The following is a 23177-nucleotide window of genomic DNA, read 5'->3' on the forward strand; positions in this document are numbered from 1 at the left end:
TTTCCTCCTGGGAATATCAAATTCCACTGAGGAATGCCCAAATTCCTCCCAAGAATTCCCAAATTCCTCCCAAGAATTCCCAAATTCCTCTTGGGAATGCCCAAATTCCTCCTAGGAAGGCCTAAATTCCTTCTAGGAACGCCCAAATTTCTCCTGGGAAGAACTAAATTCCTCATGGGAATATCAAATTCCACACAAGGAATGCCTAAATTCCTCCTGGGAATATCAAATTCCTTCTGGGAATATCAAATCCCTCCTGAAAATGCCCAAATTCCGCCTGGAAATGCCCAAATTTATTTTGGGAATGCCCACGCTCCTTCTGGGAATATCAAATTCCTCCAAGGAATGCTAAAATCCCACATGGGAATATCAAATTCCACCTAGAAATGTCCAAATCCCTCCTGGGAATATCAAATTCCTGCTGGGAATGCCCAAATTCCTCCTGGGAATGCCCAAATTCCCAGAAATGTTACGGAAGGAGCAGACTGGAGGCTGCAGCTCCTCCAGCCACCTTTGCTGGAATCCACTGGGACACCCCAAAACTCGGGAAAATCACAAAAAAAAATGCTAAAAAAAATGGAATAATCAAGGGGGAACCTTGTGGCCCAAAGCTCCAGGAGGGTCCTGGAATAATAATACTAATACTAATAATAAAGAAAAATAAAATAAAAATAAAAATAAAAATAAAAATAAAAATAAAAATAAATAAAAATAATGAATTTGGTGAATAATGAATGAATTTGGTGACAATAATAACAATAATAATAAAGAAAAAAAATAAATTAAAATAATGGATTTGGTGAATAATGAATGAATTTGGTAATAATAATAATAACAGTAATAATAATAACACTAATAATAATCAGAACCAGAGTAATAATAATAATAATAATAATAATAATAATATGAATTTGGTGAATAATGAATTAATTTGGTGATAATAATAATAATAATAATAATAATAGTAATAATGAATTTGGTGAATAATTAATTAATTTGGTAATAATAATAATAATAATAATAAAATAATGAATTTGGTGAATAATGAATGAATTTGGTGATAATAATAATAATAATAATAAATAAATAAAAATAAAAATAAATAAAAATAATTAATTTGGTGAATAATTAATTAATTTGGTAATAATAATAATAATAATAATAATAATAATTTGGTGAATAATAAATTAATTTGGTAATAATAATAATAATAATAATAATAATAATAATAATAATAATAATATAATGAATTTGGTGAATAATAAATTAATTTGGTAATAATAATAATAATAATAAATAAAAATAAATAAAAATAATGAATTTGGTGAATAATGAATGAATTTGGTGATAATAATAATAATAATAACAATAATAATAATAATAATAATAAATAAAAATAATGAATTTGGTGAATAATGAATGAATTTGGTAATAATAATAATAATATTAATAATAATAATAATAATAATAATAATAATAATAATAATAATAATAATAATAATAATAATAATAATAATAATGAATTTGGTGAATAATTAATTTGGTAATAATAATAATAATAATGAAAAAAACAATTAATTTGGTGATTAATATAATAATAATATTAATTAATAATAATAATAATAATAATAATAATAATAAAAAAATAAAAATAATGAATTTGGTGAATAATGAAATAATTTGGGGTTAATAATAATAATAAAAATAATGAATTTGGCAAATAATGAATTTATTTGGTAATATTATTATTATTATTATTATTATTATTATTATTATTATTATTATTATTATTATTATTAATAATAATAATAATAATAATAATAATAAAAAAATAATAATAATAATAATGAATTTGGTGAATAATGAATGAATTTGGTAATAATAATAATAATAATAATAATGAATTTGGTGAATAATGAATGAATTTGGTCATAATAATAATAATAATAATAAATAAAAATAAAAATAAAAATAAATAAAAATAATGAATTTGGTGAATAATGAATGAATTTGGTGATAATAATAATAATAAATAATAATAATAATAATAATAATAATATAAATTTGGTGAATAATAAATTAATTTGGTAATAATAATAATACGAATAATAATAATGAATTAGGTGACTAATTAATTTGGTAATAATAATAATAATAATAATAATAATGTATAACAATAATAATGAATTAGGTGACTGATGAGTGAACTCGGTGGCAGCCGCGCTCACCTCGCGCGCGAAGATCCTGTCCCTGACGCGCTGATATTCCTCCTCACGCTCCTCGATGGATTTGCTCCTCCTCCCGTCCTGCAAGGGGAGTCTGATCTGAGGGGACAAACACAGCTCAGGGGTCAAACAAAGGTCAGGGGTCAGGGGTCAAACACAGCTCAGGGGTCAGACAAACACAGCTCAGGGGTCAAACACAGCTCAGGGGTCAGGGGTCAAACACAGCTCAGGGGTCAAACACAGGTCAGGGGTCAAACACAGCTCAGGGGTCAGACACAGCTCAGGGGTCAGGGGTCAGACACAGCTCAGGGGTCAAACACAGCTCAGGGGTCAGGGGTCAAACACAGCTCAGGGGTCAGACACAGCTCAGGGGTCAAACACAGGTCAGGGGTCAGACACAGCTCAGGGGTCAGGGGTCAAACACAGCTCAGGGGTCAGACACAGCTCAGGGGTCAGGGGTCAAACACAGCTCAGGGGTCAAACACAGCTCAGGGGTCAGGGGTCAGACACAGCTCAGGGGTCAGCGGGGGCAGCCCAGCCCGGGATGGGGGCGGGAATTGGGGATCTGGGGATTTCCTGCACCTGGAATGACCTTGGACACCTGAGGAATATCAGCCTGGATTGATGGGGAAAGCAGGAATATCAGAGGGAAAATCAGGAATATTCAGAGGGATAATCAGGAATATCACCCAGGAAAATCAGGAATATCACCCTGGGAAATCAGGAATATCACCCTGGTTCCATGGGGAAAATCAGAAATATCAACCTGGTGTCACAGGGAAAATATCAGGAATATCAACCAGGAAAATCAGGAATATCAACCTGGTTTCAGAGGGAAAATCAGGAATATTCAGAGGGAAAATCAGGAATATCACCCTGGTTTCATGGGGAAAATATCAGGAATATCACCCTGGAAAATCAGGAATATCACCCTGGTTCCATGGGGAAAATATCAGGAATATCACCCTGGAAAATCAGGAATATCAACCTGGTTTGAGAGGGAAAATATCAGGAATATCACCCTGGATCCATGGGGAAAATCAGGAATATCACCCTGGAAAATCAGGAATATCACCCTGGAAAATCAGGAATATCACCCTGGTTCCATGGGGAAAATATCAGGAATATCACCCTGGAAAATCAGGAATATCAACCTGGTTTGAGAGGGAAAATCAGGAATATTCAGAGGGAAAATCAGGAATATCACCCTGGTTTGAGAGGGAAAATCAGGAATATTCAGAGGGAAAATCAGGAATATCACCCTGGAAAATCAGGAATATCACCCTGTTTTGATGGGGAAAATATCAGGAATATCACCCTGGTTTCATGGGGAAAATCAGGAATATTCAGAGGGAAAATCAGGAATATCACCCTGGTGTCACAGGGAAAATATCAGGAATATCACCCTGGAAAATCAGGAATATCACCCTGGTTTGAGGGGGAAAATCAGGAATATCAACCTGGTTTCAGAAAATCAGGAATATTCAGAGGGAAAATCAGGAATATCACCCTGGTGTCACAGGGAAAATATCAGGAATATTCAGAGGGAAAATCAGGAATATCAGCCTGGTGTCACAGGGAAAATATCAGGAATATCACCCTGGAAAATCAGGAATATCACCCTGGTTTGAGGGGGAAAATCAGGAATATCAACCTGGTTTCAGAAAATCAGGAATATTCAGAGAGAAAATCAGGAATAATACCCTGGAAAATCAGGAATATCACCCTGGAAAATCAGGAATATCAACCTGGTTTGAGGGGGAAAAATCAGGAATATCACCCTGGTGTCACAGGGAAAATATCAGGAATATCACCCTGGAAAATCAGGAATATCACCCTGGAAAATCAGGAATATCAACCTGGTTTGATGGGGAAAATATCAGGAATATTCAGAGGGAAAATCAGGAATATCACCCTGGAAAATCAGGAATATCAACCTGGTTTGATGGGGAAAATATCAGGAATATCAACCTGGTTTGAGGGGGAAAATCAGGAATATTCAGAGGGAAAATCAGGAATATCACCCTGGAAAATCAGGAATATCACCCTGGTTCCATGGGGAAAATATCAGGAATAATACCCTGGAAAATCAGGAATATCACCCTGGAAAATCAGGAATATCACCCTGGTTTGATGGGGAAAATCAGGAATATTCAGAGGGAAAATCAGGAATATCAACCTGGTTTCATGGGGAAAATCAGGAATATTCAGAGGGAAAATCAGGAATATCACCCTGGTGTCAAAGGGAAAATATCAGGAATATCAGCCTGGTCTGATGGGAAAATCAGGAATATTCAGAGGGAAAATCAGGAATATTCCGAGGGAAAATCAGGAATATCACCCTGGAAAATCAGGAATATCACCCTGGTTCCATGGGGAAAATCAGGAATATCACCCTGGTTCCATGGGGAAAATATCAGGAATATCACCCTGGAAAATCAGGAATATCACCCTGGGAAATCAGGAATATTCAGAGGGAAAATCAGGAATATCCCCCTGGTTTCAGGGGAACTCTCAGGGAAACCCAGGCCTGGCTGAGCTTTCAGCTCTGTTCCCACCCCAGTTATTCCATGATTTTATCCAGGTGGGAGCTCCAACCCCCTGAGCCCCTGGGGCAGGGCACGGCTTGCTCCAAGAGCGGAAAGCACCAGGAAAATTCCCAAAAAAACCTTGGAAAAAGGCTCCACTGTAAAACCCGGCCTGTCCTCTGCCTGATTGTGGGCAATGGGGAAGCACAGCCATCAATCCCACAGCAATTCCTCCATTTTTATAACATTTGGAAAAAAATCTTTCCCAAAATTCAGATGGTGCTGATCTGAGGCCTCTAGGAAATGAAAGCCAGGAGAATTTGGGAGTTTTTCCTGTTTTTTGTGAGGAAAATTCCCAAAAAAACCTTGGAAAAAAGCTCCATTGTAAAACCAGGCCTGTCCCCTGTCTGATTCTGGGCAATGGGGAAGCACAGCCATAAACCCCACAGCAATTCCTCCATTTTTATAACATTTGGAAAAAAATCTTTCCCAAAATTCAGATGTTGCTGATTTGGGGCCTCCATGAAATGAAATCCAGGAGAATTTGGGGAGTTTTTCCTGTTTTTTGTGAGGAAAATTCCCAAAAAAACCTTGGAAAAAGGCTCCACTCTAAAACCCGGCCTGTCCTCTGCCTGACTGTGGGCAATGGGGAAGCACAGCCATCAATCCCACAGCAATTCCTCATCCATTTTTATAACATTTGGAAAAAAATCTTTCCCAAAATTCAGATGTTGCTGATTTGGGGCCTCTAGGAAACGAAAGCCAGGAGAATTTGGGGAGTTTTTCCTGTTTTTTGTGAGGAAAATTCCCAAAGAAACCTTGGAAAGAAGCTCCACTGTAAAACCCGGCCTGTCCTCTGCCTGATTCTGGGCAATGCCATAAATCCCACAGCAATTCCTCATCCATTTTTATAACATTTGGGGCCTCTATGAAATGAAAGCCAGGAGAATTTGGGGAGTTTTTCCTGTTTTGTGAGGAAAATTCCCAAAAAAACCTTGGAAAAAAGCTCCACTGTAAAACCCGGCCTGTCCTCTGCCTGATTCTGGGCAATGCCATCAATCCCACAGCAATTCCTCATCCATTTTTATAACATTTGGAAAAAATCTTTCCCAAAATTCAGATGTTGCTGATTTGGGGCCTCTAGGAAACGAAAGCCAGGAGAATTTTTCCTGTTTTTTGTGAGGAAAATTCCCAAAAAAACCTTGGAAAAAAGCTCCACTGTAAAACCCGGCCTGTCCTCTGGCTGATTCTGGGCAATGCCATAAACCCCACAGCAATTCCTCATCCATTTTTATAACATTTGGAAAAAAATCTTTCCCAAAATTCAGATGTTGCTGATTTGGGGCCTCTATGAAACAAAATCCAGGAGAATTTGGGGAGTTATTCCTGTTTTATGAGGAAAATTCCCAAAGAAACCTTGGAAAAAGGCTCCACTGTAAAACCCGGCCTGTCCTCTGCCTGATTCTGGGCAATGCCATAAATCCCACAGCAATTCCTCATCCATTTTTATAACATTTGGAAAAAATCTTTCCCAAAATTCAGATGTTGCTGATTTGGGACCTCTATGAAACGAAATCCAGGAGAATTTGGGGAGTTTTTCCTGTTTTGTGAGGAAAATTCCCAAAAAAACCTTGGAAAAAAGCTCCACTGTAAAACCCGGCCTGTCCTCTGCCTGACTGTGGGCAATGGGGAAGCACAGCCATCAATCCCACAGCAATTCCTCATCCATTTTTATAACATTTGGGGCCTCTATGAAATGAAAGCCAGGAGAATTTGGGGAGTTTTTCCTGTTTTTTGTGAGGAAAATTCCCAAAAAAACCTTGGAAAAAGGCTCCACTTTAAAACCCGGCCTGTCCTCTGCCTGACTCTGGGCAATGGGGAAGCACAGCCATCAATCCCACAGCAATTCCTCATCCATTTTTATAACATTTGGAAAAAATCTTTCACAAAATTCAGATGTTGCTGATTTGGGGCCTCTAGGAAACGAAAGCCAGGAGAATTTGGGGAGTTTTTCCTGGTTTTTGTGAGGAAAATTCCCAAAAAAACCTTGGAAAAAAGCTCCACTTTAAAACCCGGCCTGTCCTCTGGCTGACTGTGGGCAATGGGGAAGCACAGCCATCAATCCCACAGCAATTCCTCCATTTTTATAACATTTGGAAAAAAACCTTTCCCAAAATTCAGATGTTGCTGATTTGGGGCCTCTATGAAACGAAATCCAGGAGAATTTTTTGGGGAGTTTTTCCTGGTTTGTGATTTTGCCCCCCTGCCCTCCTCACCTGGTTGTCATCCCGATCCATGCTGGTGTCGTCCCGTTTCAGGATGAACCTCTGAGGGAATTCTGAGTTTTTCTCATCCTTGATGTGCTCAGAGAATCTCTGCTCGGGGCTGCAAGGAAACCAGCCCTGGTTAGGAGGGGAAAATCGGCCCCAGGAGGATTTTTGGGTGGAATTTCAGCTCCTGTTCCTACTCCAGGAGCTGTGGGAGAAATGGAAGGAAAAGATTTTCCTTCCCTATTGCCGTCATTCCGTGATTTTGGTTCTTCCAGAGAGGGATCTTCACCTCCAATGAGGCAAAAAATGATGGAAATGTGGTGTGGAAATCATCCAGAGCTGGGTTGTGGGGAAGGGAGAGGGAAAAGGGGAAGGGAAAAGGGGAAGAGGAAGGGGAAGAAGAAAGAGAAGAAGAAGGGGAAGAGAAGGGGAAAGGGGAAGGGAAAGAGAAAGGACAAAGGGAAAAAGGGGAAGGGAAAAGGGGAAGAGGAAGGGGAAGAAGAAGAAGGGAAAGGGAAAAATGGAAAGAAGTAGTAGAAAGAGAAAAAAAAGGGGAAAGGGGAAGAGGAAGAGAAAGGGAAAAGGGAAGGGAAAAAGGGAAAGGGAAAAAAGGAAAGGGGAAGGAAAGGGATAAAGGGGAAGGGGAATAGAAGGGAAAAGGGGAAGGGGAAGAGGAAGAAGAAAGAGAAGAAGAAGGGGAAAGGGGAAGGGAAAGAGAAAGGACAAAGGGAAAAGGGAAAAGGGGAAGGGGAAGAAGGGAAAAAGGGAAAGGGAAAAAGGAAGAAGAAGGGGAAGAGAAGGGGAAAGGGGAAGGGAAAAGGGAAAGAGGAAGAAGGGAAAGGGAAAGGAAAAGGATAAAGGGGAAGGGGAAGAAGAAGGGGAATAGAAGGGAAAAAGAGAAAGGAAAGGGGGAAGGGGAAGAATGGAAAGGGAAAAGGGAAAAGGGAAAAGGGAAAAGGAAAAGGGAAAAGGGAAAAGGAAAAGGGAAAAGGGAAAAGGGAAAAGGGGAAAAGGGAAAAGGAAAGGGAAAAGGGAAAAGGAAAGGGAAAAGGAAAAGGGAAAAGGGAAAAGGGAAAAGGAGAAAGGAAAAGGGGAACGGGAAGGGAAAAAGGAAGAAGAAGGGGAAGAGAAGGGGAAAGGGGAATGGGAAAAGGCAAAAGGGGAAGGAAAAAGGGAAAGGGAGAAAAGGAAAGGGGAAGAGGGAAAAGGGAAAAGGGGAAGAAGGGAAAGGAAAATGGAAGAAGAAGGGGGAAAGAAGAGGAAAGGGGAAGGGGAAAGGGAAAGGGAAAATAGGGAAAGGAAAAGGGGAAAAAGGGAAAGGGAAAAAAGGAAAGGGTAAAAAGGGAAGGGAAGGGGAAAGGGGAAGAAAAAGGGGAAGGAAAAGGAGAAAGGGGAAGAAGGGAAAGGGAAAAGAGAAAGGAAAGGGAAAAAGAAAGAAGAAGGGAAAGAGAAGGGGGAAGGGGAAAAGAGAAAGGAAAGGGGGAAAGGGAAAAAAGGGAAAGGGAATGGGGAATGGGAAGAAGAAGGGGGAAAAGAAGGGGAAGAGAAGGGAAAAGGGGAAGGAAAAGGGAAGGGAAAAGGGGAAAGGGATAAAAGGAAAGGGGAAGAGAAGGGGAAGGGGAAAGGGAAAGGGGAAAACAGGAGAAAGAAAGGGAGAAAGGGAAAGGAAAAAAGGAATGGGAAATGGGAAGAAGAAGGGGAAGAAGAGGGGGAAAGGGGAAGGATGAAGGGGAAAAGACGGGGAAGGGCCTCACATGCGGGTGTTGCTGGTCTTGTTGATGATCACGGCCTTGCCAGTCTGGTCCACGTTGTGGTCCATGCCGAAGTAGGCGGCCACGCGGTGCAGCAGCATGCGGTGGTACGAGGTCATCTGGGGGAACTTCTTGAACTGATTGCTGGGCACAGGGACAGGGGCCAGTCAGTGCCACCCCTGCCACGCCAGGGTGCACAGCAGAACAGCCCCAGCCTGCTCCCCTGGCAGCCCAAATTCCCAATTTTCAAATTCCCAAACTGCTAATTTTCAAATTCCCAAATTCCCAATTTTCAAATTCCCAAATTCCAAAATTCCCAAATCTCCACTGGGAATGCACAGGAGAACATCCTCACCCTGCTCCCCTGGCAGCCCAAATTGCTGATTTTCAAATTCCCAAAATTCCCAATTTTCAAATTCCCAACATTCCCAATTTTCAAATTCCCAAATTCCCAATTTTCAAATTCCCAAATTCCCAAATTCCAAAATTCCCAAATCTCCCTTGGGAATGCACAGGAGAACATCCCCACCCTGCTCCCCTGAGAGCTCAAATTGCTGATTTTCAAATTCCCAAATTCCCAATTCCCAAATTCCCAAATCTCCATTGGGAATGCACAGCAGAACATCCCCACCCTGCTCCCCTGGCAGCCCAAATTGTTAATTTTCAAATTCCCAAATTGCTAATTTTCAAATTCCCAAATTGCTAATTTTCAAATTCCCAAATTCCCAATTTTCAAATTCCCAAATTCCCAAATCTCCATTGGGAATGCACAGCAGAACATCCCCACCCTGCTCTCCTGAGAGCCCAAATTGCTGATTTTCAAATTCCAAAATTCCCAAATTCCCAAATCTCCGTTGGGAATGCACAGGAGAACACCCCCACCCTGCTCCCCTGGCAGCCCAAACTGCTGATTTGCAAATCCCCAAATTCCCAAATTCCCAAATTCCCAAATCTCCACTGGGAATGCAGAGCAGAACATCCCCACCCTGCTCCCCTGGCAGCCCAAATTGCTGATTTTCAAATTCCCAAATTCCCAATTTTCAAATTCCCAAATCTCCATTGGGAATGCACAGCAGAACATCCCCACCCTGCTCCCCTGGCAGCCCAAATTGTTAATTTTCAAATCCCCAAACTGCTAATTTTCAAATTCCCAAATTCCCAATTTTCAAATTCCCAAATTCCCAAATCTCCATTGGGAATGCACAGCAGAACATCCCCACCCTGCTCCCCTGGCAGCTCAAATTGCTGATTTTCAAATTCCCAAAATTCCCAATTTTCAAATCCCCAAATTCCCAATTTTCAAATTCCCAAATTCCCAATTTTCAAATTCCCAAATTCCCAAATTCCCAAATCTCCATTGGGAATGCACAGCAGAACATCCCCACCCTGCTCCCCTGGCAGCTCAAATTGCTGATTTTCAAATTCCCAAATTCCCAAAATTCCCAATTTTCAAATTCCCAAATTGCTAATTTTCAAATTCCCAATTTTCAAATTCCCAAATTCCCAAATTCCAAAATTCCCAAATTCCCAAATCTCCATTGGGAATGCACAGGAAAACATCCTCACCCTGCTCCCCTGAGAGCTCAAATTCCCAATTTTCAAATTCCCAAATTCCCAAATTCCCAAATCTCCACTGGGAATGCACAGGAGAACATCCTCAAGCTGCTCCCCCGGCAGCTCAAATTCCCAATTTTCAAATTCCCAAATCTCCCTTGGGAATGCACAGCAGAACATCCTCACCCTGCTCCCCTGGCAGCTCAAATTCCCAATTTTCAAATTCCCAAATTCCCAAATTCCCCAATCTCCATTCCAAGCCTCCCCTGTGGGCACAGCCCGAGGGTCACTCACTTGTTATCACTGATGAACTCCAGAATCTCCTGTTCCAACTTGAGCAGCATCATTCTGTCCCTGCCAGGATAAAAATAAAAATTAAAAAATTCAAAAATTCACTTTAGGGACAGGGAACTGCCTGCCCTGCTGAAAAACTCACAGGAGGAAATTAAAGCTGATTTTACACAGAAATGAGCTAAAAAACTTTTGTTTTTCAAATATATCAAATTAAACACCAGATTTTTCAAATATATCAAATTAAACACCAGATTTTTCAAATATATCAAATTAAACACCAGATTTTTTCCCAGTTTCAGGTTGTTTTGCTCAGAATTCTTGGCTTTGGAACTCTGCCATTCCCTTTCCTCAATCCCTGATTATTCCCTTCACAGGCTGGCACTGAAATTTCTAGAAAAGGTTTTGAAAGCAATTAAAATGATTTCTTTGCATTCAAACAAATTATTTGTATTTCCCTCTCCACATCACACACAATTCCACATTTGGAATTAAACAGGATATTAAAATTACAGTTGTGCTTTTAGTTGTGCCAGCTCTGGTAACTCTTGGAATTCCAAAAGGAAAATACAAAATATTTGCAGGAATGGACACACAGAGCCCTCAGGAAGTTGTTTTATTGACCAGGACCTACCTTGGGTTTTTTTTCAGTGTATTTACTAAAAATTCATGCAAATCTATTCCAGTGGAGTCTGTATATTCCTGGCTGGAATCTGGGAAAAAAAAATAAATAAAACAATGGCAGGAGAAAAAAAAATTAATGAATTTATTTTATTGGGAGAGGACAAAAGGAAGGAAAAAAAAGGGGGGGAAGGGAAAAAGGGGGAAAATGAAAAAAAGAGGGAAGGAAAAAAGGGGGAAAGGAAAAAAGGGGGAAAAGGGAAAAAAGGAGAAAAAGGAAAAGGAAAAAAGGGATGGGAAAATGGGGAAAAATAAAAAAGGGAAAGGAAAAAAAGAGGGAAGGAAAAAAGAGGAAAAGGAAAAAAGGGGAAATTAAAAAAGGGAAAAGGGAAAAAGGAGAAAAAGAAAAGGGGAAAAAAAAAAAGGGGAAAAGGAAAAAAGGGGAAAAGGAAAAAGAAAAGGAGAAAAAGGAGAAAAAGGAGAAAAAGGAGAAAAAGGAGAAAAAGGAGAAAAAGGAGAAAAAGGAGAAAAAGAGAAGGGAAAGAAAAAAAGGGAAAAGGAAAAAGGGGAAAGAAAAAAAGGGGGAAAGGAAAAAAGGGGAAAAAAAAAAAAGGGGGAAAAGAAAAAAAGGGGAAAGGAAAAAAGGGGAAAAAGAAAAAAGGGGAAATTAAAAAAGAGGAAAAGGGGAAAAAGGAGAAAAAGGAAAAGGGGGAAAGAAAAAAAGGGGAAAAGGAAAAAAGGGGAAAAGGAAAAAAGGGGAAAAGAAAAAAGGGGGAAAAAGGAAAAAAAAAGGGGGAAAAAGGAAAAAAGGGGGAAAAGGGGGAAAAGGAAAAAAAGGAAAAGGGGAAAAGGAAAAAAAAGGGGAAAAGGAAAAAGGGGAAAAAGAAAAAAGGGGAAAATGAAAAAAAAAGAGGAAAAGGAAAAAAAAAGGGGAAAAGGAAAAAGGGGGAAAAGGAGAAAAGGGGGAAAGAAAAAAAAAGGGGAAAAAGGAAAAAAGGGGAAAAGGAAAAATGGGAAAAGGAAAAAAGGGGGAAAAGGAAAAAATGGGAAAATAAAATGAGGGAAAGGGAAAAAGGGGGGAAAAGAAAAAAAAAGGGGGAAATTAAAAAGGGGGAAAAGGGGAAAAAGGAAAAGGGGGAAAGAAAAAAAAAAGGGGGAAAAGGAAAAATGGGAAAAGGAAAAAAGGGAAAAAAAGGGGAAAAGGAAAAAGGGAAGAGTTTGGGTGAACCTGGAGAAAAATCCAGGCAAACCCTGGAGCCTCCCCAGTTCCTCACTTTTTACACTTTACCTATTAAATAAACAATTTTTCCCCTTTTTCCCCCAAATAAAATCTTTTCCCCAAACCCAATTTTAAAAAACCCACTTAAATTTCCTTTGCTAAAAATAAGAAAAAAAACCCTTTAAATTTTTTTCTCCCAAAATCACCAAAAACCCAATTTTCCAGAAGGTTCCAGAGCAGCACCTGACCTCGAGACAGCATCTTCCTTGGGGTTTTCTCTTTATTTTTCTCTTTTTCTTCTTTTTCCACCCCATCTTTGGTGGATTTTTCCTCTTCCTTGTCAGAGGGGCAGCTCACGTGCAGCTGGATGATGTCCTGAGGTGACAAAAAAAAGGAATTTCAGACATTTCCTGAGGAGAAAAACAACCCAGGAAAGTCTCAAAAAGCTCTTGGAGGAATTTTTTGGCTCCCCAATGGGATAAGAGAGCAAAACCTGGATAATTTTTGATTTTTTTGGGCTTTTAAATTGCCAAATTTGTGTTGTTTTAGGGGTACCTGAGACTCCAGCAGCCCATCCACGAAGGGGCCTGAGGATTCCTCACACACAGCCAAGCTCCGGACCAGTTTCAGCTTGGAGTTCGACTGGAAAAGGTAAAAAAAAATAAATTTCAAAAAGAAAAATGGTTAAAAAACCTCAGGTAAAACTCACACGTGAATTGGTGCAGCTGCATTGCCATGGCACTGTGCAGCATTCCCAATTAAATCCCAATTAAATCCCAATTAATCTGCACAATAAGAGGAATATTCCCCTCAATATACAAATATAAAATATTTGGAATCCATGAATAATCAGTTATTTTATTCCTTTTATTAATTGAAGCATAAAATTCCCAATTAATCTGCACAATAAGAGGAATATTCCCCTCAATATACAGATATAAAATTATTTAGAATCCCTGAATAATCAGTTATTTTATTCCTTCAGTCTTTAAAGCATAAAATTCCCAATTAATCTGCCCAATAAGAGGAATATTCCTCTCAATATTCAGATATAAAATTATTTGCAATCCATGAATAATCAGTTATCCTAATCCTTTTATTTATTAAAGCATAAAATTCCCAATTAAACTCCCCAATAAGAGGAATATTCCCCTCAATATACAGATATAAAATTATTGGGAATCCCTGAATAATCAAGTTTAATAAGAGGAATATTCCCCTCAATATACAGATATAAAATTATTTAGAATCCCTGAATAATCAGATATTTTATTCCTTCAGCCTTTAAAGCATAAAATTCCCAATTAAACTCCCCAATAAGAGAAATATTCCTCTCAATATACAGATATAAAATTATTGGGAATCCCTGAATAATCAGTTATTTTAATAAAGGAATTTTCCCCTCAATATACAGATATAGAATGATTTAGAATCCCTGAATAATCAGTTATTTTATTCCTTTTATTAATTGAAGCATAAAATTCCCAATTAAGTGCCCAATAAGAGAAATATTCCCCTCAATATACAAATATAAAATATTTGGAATCCCTGAATAATCAGTTATTTTAATAAAGGAATTTTCCCCTCAATATACAGATATAGAATGATTTAGAATCCCTGAATAAATCAGTTATTTTATTACTTTTATTTATTAAAGCATAAAATTCCCAATTAATCTGCCCAATAAGAGAAATATTCCTCTCAATATACAGATATAAAATTATTGGGAATCCCTGAATAATCAGTTATTTTATTCCTTTTATTAATTGAAGCATAAAATTCCCAATTAAGTGCCCAATAAGAGAAATATTCCTCTCAATATACAGATATAAAATTATTGGGAATCCATGAATAATCAATTTTAATAAGAGGAATATTCCCCTCAATATACAGATATAGAATGATTTAGAATCCCTGAATAATCAGTTATTTTATTACTTTTATTAATTGAAGCATAAAATTCCCAATTAACCTGCCCAATATTCCCCTCAATACACAGATATAGAATGATTTAGAATACCTGAATAAATCAGTTATTTTATTCCTTCAGCCTTTAAAGCATAAAATCCCCAATTAAACTGCCCAATAAGAGAAATATTCCTCTCAATATTCAGATATAAAATTATTTGGAATCCATGAATAATCAGTTATTTTATTCCTTTTATTAATTGAAGCATAAAATTCCCAATTAACCTGCCCAATAAGAGGAATATTCCCCTCAATATACAGATATAGAACGACTTGGAATCCCAGTTATTTTTATTCCTTTTATTTATTAAAGCAGGAAATTCCCAATTAACCTGGAGAGGAACATTGGGGTGGCAGCAGAGCTCCTACCTTGGCTCTTTTCCTGGCGTGGCCGTGGCTCGACGTTCGCTTCTGTGGAGAGAGAAAAGGCAAAAATTTCATCTGGGAATTCTCTGTTTTTCCTGGGAATTCTCTGTTTTTCCTGGGAATTTTATTTGTCACTTGCAGTTTTCTTCATCTCTTCCACAAATCCTCCCTCCAGGAGATATCTCCTGTTAATTGGCCATTAATTATTGATTATCTTCGGTTACTGGGGCATTAATTACTGATTATCTTCTGTCCATGGCCACTGAGTGTCACTGCAAGGCTGATAAAATTCCATCATCCCATTGGGAGATGTGAGCCCAGGGGGAGGAGCCAAACATTCCTACCTGGATATAATCTGAGATTTCAAACATTCCTACCTGGATACAATCTGAGATTTCAAACATTCCTACCTGGATACAATCTGAGATTTCAAACATTCCTACCTGGATAGAATCTGAGATTTCAAACATTCCCACCTGGATATAATCTGAGATTTCAAACATTCCTACCTGGATACAATCTGAGATTTCAAACATTCCTACCTGGATAGAATCTGAGATTTCAACCATTCCCACCTGGATATAATCTGAGATTTCAAACATTCCTACCTGGATATAATCTGAGATTTCAAACATTCTGACCTGGATACAATCTGAGATTTCAAACATTCCTACCTGGATACAATCTGAGATTTCAAACATTCCTACCTGGATACAATCTGAGATTTCAAACATTCTGACCTGGATACAATCTGAGATTTCAAACATTCCTACCTGGATACAATCTGAGATTTCAAACATTCCTACCTGGATATAATCTGAGATTTCAAACATTCCTACCTGGATCCAATCTGAGATTTCAAACATTCCCACCTGGATCCAATCTGGGATTTCAAACATTCCTACCTGGATACAATCTGAGATTTCAAATGTTCCTGCCTGGCAGGGCAGTAGAATAATTGAATTATTATTTTGAAATATTATATTGAAATATAAATATTATATTGAAAGATAACATTGAAATTGAAATATAATACTGAAATTGAAATATTGTATTGAAATATAATATTAAAATATAATATTGAAATAGAAACATTATATTGAAATGTAACATAGAAATAGAAATAGTATATTGAAATATAATACTGAAATTGAAATATTATATTGAAATTGAATTATATTGAAATTGAATTATATTGAAATTGAAACATAATGCTGAAATTGAAATATTGCATTGAAATATTACATTGAAATAATATATTGAAATCGAAATATAATACTGAAATTGAAATATTTCCACCCCTCTGGCCAGGAGAGCCTGAGTGAGGAGGAAGGGAGCAGCCGGCCCAGCCTGGGGTCACTGAGGGGCTCTGGATGCTTTGGGAAGGGATGGGAAGCTGCAGGTGAGGCCCAGGTGAGGCCCAGGTGAGGCCCAGGTGAGGCCCAGGTGAGGCTGCAGGTGAGGCCTGGGTGAGGCTCAAGTGAGGCCCAGGTGAGGCTGCAGGTGAGGCCCAGGTGAGGCCTGGGTGAGGCCCAAGTGAGGCTGCAGGTGAGGCCCAGGTGAGGCCCAGGTGAGGCTGCAGGTGAGGCCCAGGTGAGGCCCAGGTGAGGCCCAGGTGAGGCCCAAGTGAGGCCCAGGTGAGGCCCAGGTGAGGCCCAGGTGAGGCCCGGGTGAGGCCCAGGTGAGGCCCGGGTGAGGCCCAGGTGAGGCTGCAGGTGAGGCCCAGGTGAGGCTGCGGGTGAGGCCCAGGTGAGGCCCAGTGAGGCCCAAGTGAGGCCCAGGTGAGGCCCAGGTGAGGCCCAGCTGAGGCCTGGGTGCGGCCCAGGTGAGGCTGCAGGTAAGGCCCGGGTGAGGCCCAAGTGAAGCTCAAGTGAGGCCTGGGTGAGGCTCAGGTGAGGCCCGGGTGAGGTTCAAGTGAGGCCCGGGTGAGGCCCAAGTGAAGCCCAAGTGAGGCCCAGGTGAGGCCCAGGTGAAGCTGCAGGTGAGGCCCGGGTGAGGCTGCAGGTGAGGCCCGGGTGAGGCCCAAGTGAGGCCCAAGTGAGGCCCAGGTGAGGCTGCAGGTGAGGCCCGGGTGAGGCCCAGGTGAAGCCCAAGTGAGGCCCAAGTAAGGCCCAAGTAAGGCCCGGGTGAGGCTGCAGGTGAGGCGCAGGTGAGGCCCAAGTGAGGCCCAGGTGAGGCCCAGGTGAGGCCCAGTGAGGCTGCAGGTGAGGCCCAAGTGAGGCCCAAGTGAGGCTGCAGGTGAGGCCCAGGTGAGGCTGCAGGTGAGGCCCAGGTGAGGCCCAGCTCCCCTGCCCACGCTCACCTGAGACTCCTGGCGCACGCCGACCTCCTCGCCCCCATCCTTCTCCACCTCCTCCTTGCTGGGTGACCTGGACACGAATTTGGTTTTGTTCACGGATTCCTCCACCACCTTCTTTTCCGATTCCTTCATAATTTCCAGGGACTCCTGTGCCGTGTTGCTGTTGGACATCTTCAGAGCCCTGCGATGCAGCGACGGGCACCTGCAGGGACAGGGGATGGCTCAGGACAGCCCGGGGACAGCTCGGGGACAGCTCAGGGACAGTTTGGGGGCTTTGCTCTGCACAAAAACCCTCCCAGAGCCAGGCTGGAATTTCCTTGGAGCCCACCCCGAGCACAGATCCCAAATCAAGCCCTCAGAGTGTGACGGACAAAATCTCCCTAACAGGTTCAAATTAAAAATTGGATGTTTGTGGTGGGATTGTTCCCAAAACCACACTGAAATTTACAGGTGATTACAGAGTCCTTTTATCTCTACAAGTATAGAATAACCAAAATACAAAATATAGATTGATAACATTGGTACATCCCATTCCCAATATGGATATTGATCGAGTGCCAATATCCAAAAATTCCCTAACGGTTTAAAATTAGAAAGTGGATGTTTATTGTGGGATAATTCTCAAAACCACACTGCAATTTACAGGTGATTACAGAGCCCTTTTATCTATACAAGTATTGAATACCCAAAATACAAATCCATATTGATAACTTCAACTGGTTTCAGAGCAGAGGAGCTTTACAATTGTCTGATGCTCCTAAAATCTATTTATCAGTTTCCATATTCTTCATTATAAACCCAGCTCACCACACATGGTGCTGACAAGCAATCAATTATTAGTTAACTACCAACTCTTAATTTCACCAAGGCCTACCCATTTATTTTAATTAACTCCAATAAAGCTTATCTCTATACCACAAACATCACACAGGTGAAATAAATTCCACCAACCACAGCTGTGGCCAAACCAGCACCAAAAAAATCTGAATTTCCCCAAATCCCAGCCCAGTTCTTCTTGTAATCACTCAAATCTTTTGTGATCACTCAAATCTTGAGTGAGAGTGAGATAAGAAAACCCTGATATCTCCTTCTGGGCAGGACAAGTGGGACTCAAATTACACATTAACACAAAAATCCCTGATAAAGTTGCATTAATCAACCCCTGCCTCTGATATTCCTGGAGAATTCCCCTTTAATTTGTGGAGCTGCTGAACACAAAACGTGCATTTGACATTTATGGAGTTGCTGGAATTGGTTCCAGGCAGAGAAAGCAGGAAAATGCAGTGAGCTGACTCCATTCCATGGATTCTTACAGGGAATTTTAATAAATTTGTTAAAGACACGGAGGGGAGGAGGGAAAATGCCAGATCTGGGGGGAAAATGGGACAGGAGTGACACAGGGAGGGAAATATCCCAGAAAATTCATAGGAAAATGGAAATATCCCAAAAAATTCAACGGGGAAATGGAAATATCCCAGAAAATTCATAGGAAAATGGAAATATTCCAGAAAATTCATGGGGGAAAGGAAATATCACAGAAAATCCATGGGGAAAAAGTGCAGGGAGGGAAATATCCAGGAAAATTCATATGAAAATGGAAATATCCAACAAAATTCATGGGGAAAAGGTGCAGGGGTGGAAATATCCCAGAAAATCCACGGGGAAAAGGAAATATCCCAGAAAATCTATAAGGAAAAGGTGCAGGGAGGGAAATATCCCACAAAATTCATGGGGAAATGGAAATACCCCAGAAAATTCATGGAGAAAAGGGAAATATCCCAGAAAATTCACGGGGAAAAGGAAATATCCCAGAAAATCTATAAGGAAAAGGTGCAGGGAGGGAAATTCCAGAAAATTCATGGAAAAAGGTGCAGGGAGGGAAATATCCAGGAAAATTCATGGGGGAAAAAAAATATCCCAGAAAATTCATAGGAAAATGGAAATATTCCAGAAAATTCATGGGGAAAAGTTGCAGGGAGGGAAAATATCCCAGAAAATTCATGGGGAAATGGAAATATCCCAGAAAATTCATGGGGAAATGGAAATATCCCAGAAAACTCATGGGGAAATGGAAATATCCCAGAAAATTCATGGGGAAAAGGAAATATCCCAGAAAATCTATAAGGAAAAGGTGCAGGGAGGGAAATATCCCAGAAAACCCATGGAAAAAGTTGCAGGGAGGGAAATATTCCAGAAAATTCATGGAAAAAGGAAATATCCAGAAAATCCATAGGGGAAAGGTGCAGGGAGGGAAATATCCACAAAAATTCATGGGGAAATGGAAATATCCCAGAAAACCCATGGAAAAAGGAAATATCCCAGAAAATCCTTAGGGGAAAGGTGCAGGGAGGGAAATATTCCAGAAGATTCATGGAAAAAGGTGCAGGGAGGGAAATATCCAGGAAAATTCATAGGGAAAAGGAAATATCCCAGAAAATTCATGGGGAAAAGGAAATATCCCAGAAAATTCATGGGGAAAAGGAAATACCCCAGAAAATCCATGTAAAAAGTTGCAGGGAGGGAAAATATCCCAGAAAATTCATGGGGAAATGGAAATATCCCAGAAAATCCATAGGGAAAAGGTGCAGGGAGGGAAAATATCCCAGAAAATTCATGGGGAAAAGGAAATATCCCAGAAAATCTATAAGGAAAAGGTGCAGGGAGGGAAATATCCCAGCAAATTTGTGGGATAAAGGTGCAGGGAGGGAAATATCCCAGAAAATCCATGGGGGAAAGGAAATATCACAGAAAATCCATGGGGAAATGGAAATACCCCAGAAAATTCATGGAGAAAAGGAAATATCCTGGGATAAAGGTGCAGGGAGGGAAATATCCCAGAAAATTCACGGGGAAAAGGAAATATCCCAGAAAATTCATAGGAAAATGGAAATATTCCAGAAAATTCATGGAAAAAGGTGCAGGGAGGGAAATAGCCAGGAAAATTAATGGGGAAATGGAAATATCCCAGAAAATTCATATGAAATTGGAAATATCCCAGAAAATTCATGGGGGAAGGAAATATCCCAGAAAATTCATGGGGAAATATCCCAGAAAATTCATAGGAAAATGCAAATATCCCAGAAAATTCATGGGGAAAAGGAAATATCCCAGAAAATCCATGGGGGAAAGGAAATATCCCAGAAAATTCATGGGGAAAAGGAAATATCCCAGAAAATCCATAGGGGAAAGGTGCAGGGAGGGAAATATCCCAGCAAATTTGTGGGATAAAGGTGCAGGGAGGGAAATATCTCACAAAATTCATGGGAAAAATGAAATATCCCAGCAAATTCCCCTCATGAGGGAATCCCACGCTGCTCCACCAGGAATTAGGTCAGGAAGGGAAAAGGGAACACTGGGCCCGATTTGTGGGATGGTTTTTGCAGGGGGTGAAGGTGGCAAACTCTGCCTCCTCCCAGCCCCAAAATATTCCAAACTGCTCCGGGCTCAGGGATTTCAATATCCCAAGAGGATCTGGAGCAGATTTTGGGGAAGGTTTGGGAAGGTTTGGGAAGGGAAGGTTTGGGAAGGTTTGGGAAGGGAAGGTTTGGGAAGGGAAGGTTTGGGAAGGGAAGGGAAGGTTTGGGAAGGGAAGGGAAGGTTTGGGAAGGGAAGGGAAGGTTTGGGAAGGTTTGGGAAGGTTTGGGAAGGTTTGGGAAGGTTTGGGAAGGGAAGGGAAGGGAAGGTTTGGGAAGGGAAGGGAAGGGAAGGGAAGGTTTGGGAAGGTTTGGGAAGGTTTGGGAAGGTTTGGGAAGGTTTGGGAAGGTTTGGGAAGGTTTGGGAAGGGAAGGGAAGGTTTGGGAAGGGAAGGTTTGGGAAGGGAAGGTTTGGGAAGGGAAGGTTTGGGAAGGGAAGGGAAGGGAAGGGAAGGGAAGGGAAGGGAAGGGAAGGGAAGGGAAGGGAAGGGAAGGGAAGGGAAGGGAAGGGAAGGGAAGGGAAGGGAAGGGAAGGGAAGGGAAGGGAAGGGAAGGGAAGGAAGGGAAGGGAAGGGAAGGAAGGGAAGGGAAGGGAAGGGAAGGGAAGGTTTGGGAAGGGAAGGTTGGGAAGGTTTGGGAAGGTTTGGGAAGGGAAGGGAAGGTTTGGGAAGGTTTGGGAAGGGAAGGGAAGGGAAGGGAAGGGAAGGGAAGGGAAGGGGAGGGAAGGGAAGGGAAGGGAAGGGAAGGGAAGGGAAGGGAAGGGAAGGGAAGGTTTGGGAAGGTTTGGGAAGGGAAGGGAAGGGAAGGGAAGGGAAGGGAAGGGAAGGGAGGAGGCAGCACCGGATCTGCACACACGGCACTGAAATAAATTCGTACAGCTCATTCCCTTTTGCACCACCCACCCTCTAACAAGTTTTTCCCCTCAGCCAAATTTAAGAATGATAACAGGATTTTTTTTTTTTTTTTTTCCTGTCGTGCTGGCAACGTAACTCCAGCATCACACTGATTTCCCAGAAAAGACAAACTCAGAGGCACAAAAAAATGACATTTATCAGCTGCCCCCTCCTGTTCCAGCTCCCATCCGCAGCAGGCAGCCTCCGGGACACGCAGAAATCAGGGGGAATTTTTGTTTTTTCCAGAGGAGGATTCCTGGCAGGATGAATGAATCAGCCCCAGCTCCCCGGGGCAGCCGTGGGATGCAGTGAGGGGGTGGCAGACACAGAGTGACGGTGACAGACGGGGTTTGGTGGAGAAATTTCAAGTTCAGAGCACTCAGGGAGGGTGGGTGGGACCGAGCTGGGCTTTGGCAGAGAGAGAGAGAGAAAAAAAAAAAAAATGACCCAGATGCAGCAAAAAATGTGTGTCAGGAATAAAAAAAATGAGTAAAGGTGGAAGGGAAGAATGGGAGGATGCAGATTGGAAAATGGCAGAGCAGGGAACTGAGGAAAATGGGAATATTTTCTGGGATATTTCCTGCCCTAAAAGGGTCAGGGAGTCAGGGCACGTTGAAATCCTCCTCCTCACTGCAGAAATGAACATGGAATTCCACCTCTGCTGCCTTTTTGCCACCTTTGCACTTTGCAGCCGTGAGCTCCTGCTTGGGGAGGGAATTAAAGCAAGGCAAGTTCTGAATTTCCAGCTCAGATGGATCTGGCAGCAGATCTGGGAAAGGCAGGAAGCTCCTGCTAAATAAACTCCTGTTCCTGGCCTTGTTTCTCAGGGAACAGAGCGAAAAATGAGGGTGGCAAAGGAGACACATGGCTGCAGCTGCCCACACACAGAGCTGGGGATGGAGGGGGCTGAAAATGGGGATTGAGGGGTCAGAAATGGGGATTGAGGGGTCAGAAATGGGGATTGAGGGGTTTGAGGGGGGGATTGAGGGGTCAGAAATGGGGATTGAGGGGTCTGAGGGGAGATGGAGGGGTCAAAAATGGGGATTGAAGGGTCAGAAATAGGGATTGAGGGGTTTGAGGTGGGGATTGAGGGGTTTAAGGGGATATGGAGGGGTCTGAGGGGGGATTGAGGGGTCAGAAATGGGGATTGAGGGGCCTGAGGGGGTCTGAGGGGAGATGGAGGGGTTTGAGGTGGGGATTGAGAGGTTTGAGAAGGGATGGAGGAGTCAAAAATGGGGATTGAGGGGTCTGAAAGGGGGATTGAGGGGTTTGAGGTGGGGATTGAGGGGTCTGAAAAGGGGATTGAGGGGTCTGAAATGGGGATTGAGGGGTTTGAGGGGGGATTTGAGGGGTTTGAAGAGGGGATTGAGGGGTTTAAGGGGATATGGAGGGGTCTGAGGGGGGATTGAGAGGTTTGAGAAGGGATGGAGGGGTCAAAAATGGGGATTGAGGGGTCTGAGGGGTTTAAGGGGATATGGAGGGGTCTGAAATGGGGATTGAGGAGTCTGTGGGGAGATGGAGGGGTCTGAGGGGGGATTGAGAGGTTTGAGATGGGATGGAGGGGTTTGAGGGGAGATGGAGGGGTCAGAAATGGGGACTGAAGGGTTTGAGATGGGGATTGAGGGGTCAGAAATGGGGATTGAGGGGTCAGAAATGGGGATTGAGGGGTCTGAGGGGAGATGGAGGGGTCAAAAATGGGGATTGAGGGTCAGAAATAAGGATTGAGGGGTTTGAGGTGGGGATTGAGGGGTTTAAGGGGATATGGAGGGGTCTGAAAGG

At 41.6% G+C, this 23177-nt stretch overlaps 1 protein-coding gene across 4 annotated transcripts in view; it reads right to left on the reverse strand.

Annotated features, from left to right (window-relative positions):
* Positions 1 to 23177, reverse strand: part of R3HDM2 (R3H domain containing 2) — a 99926-nt gene that overhangs the window by 47377 nt on the left and 29372 nt on the right. For 3 of the 4 annotated variants that reach the window (XM_064734620.1, XM_064734621.1, XM_064734622.1), the window contains 9 exons: positions 17096 to 17294; positions 14797 to 14838; positions 13015 to 13101; positions 12708 to 12834; positions 11254 to 11332; positions 10623 to 10682; positions 8778 to 8918; positions 7030 to 7138; positions 2229 to 2324 (listed from right to left, as the gene is read on the reverse strand). In XM_064734620.1, the coding sequence (XP_064590690.1) occupies positions 2229 to 2324; positions 7030 to 7138; positions 8778 to 8918; positions 10623 to 10682; positions 11254 to 11332; positions 12708 to 12834; positions 13015 to 13101; positions 14797 to 14838; positions 17096 to 17263 (909 nt within the window). In that variant the 5' untranslated portion in view covers positions 17264 to 17294. Of the gene's footprint in view, positions 1 to 2228; positions 2325 to 7029; positions 7139 to 8777; positions 8919 to 10622; positions 10683 to 11253; positions 11333 to 12707; positions 12835 to 13014; positions 13102 to 14796; positions 14839 to 17095; positions 17295 to 23177 lie in introns of those variants that run through there. The other variant, XM_064734619.1, reaches the window with a different exon arrangement.

This window comes from Zonotrichia leucophrys, chromosome 29, assembly GCF_028769735.1.
Source record: "Zonotrichia leucophrys gambelii isolate GWCS_2022_RI chromosome 29, RI_Zleu_2.0, whole genome shotgun sequence".
NCBI lineage: Eukaryota > Metazoa > Chordata > Aves > Passeriformes > Passerellidae > Zonotrichia > Zonotrichia leucophrys.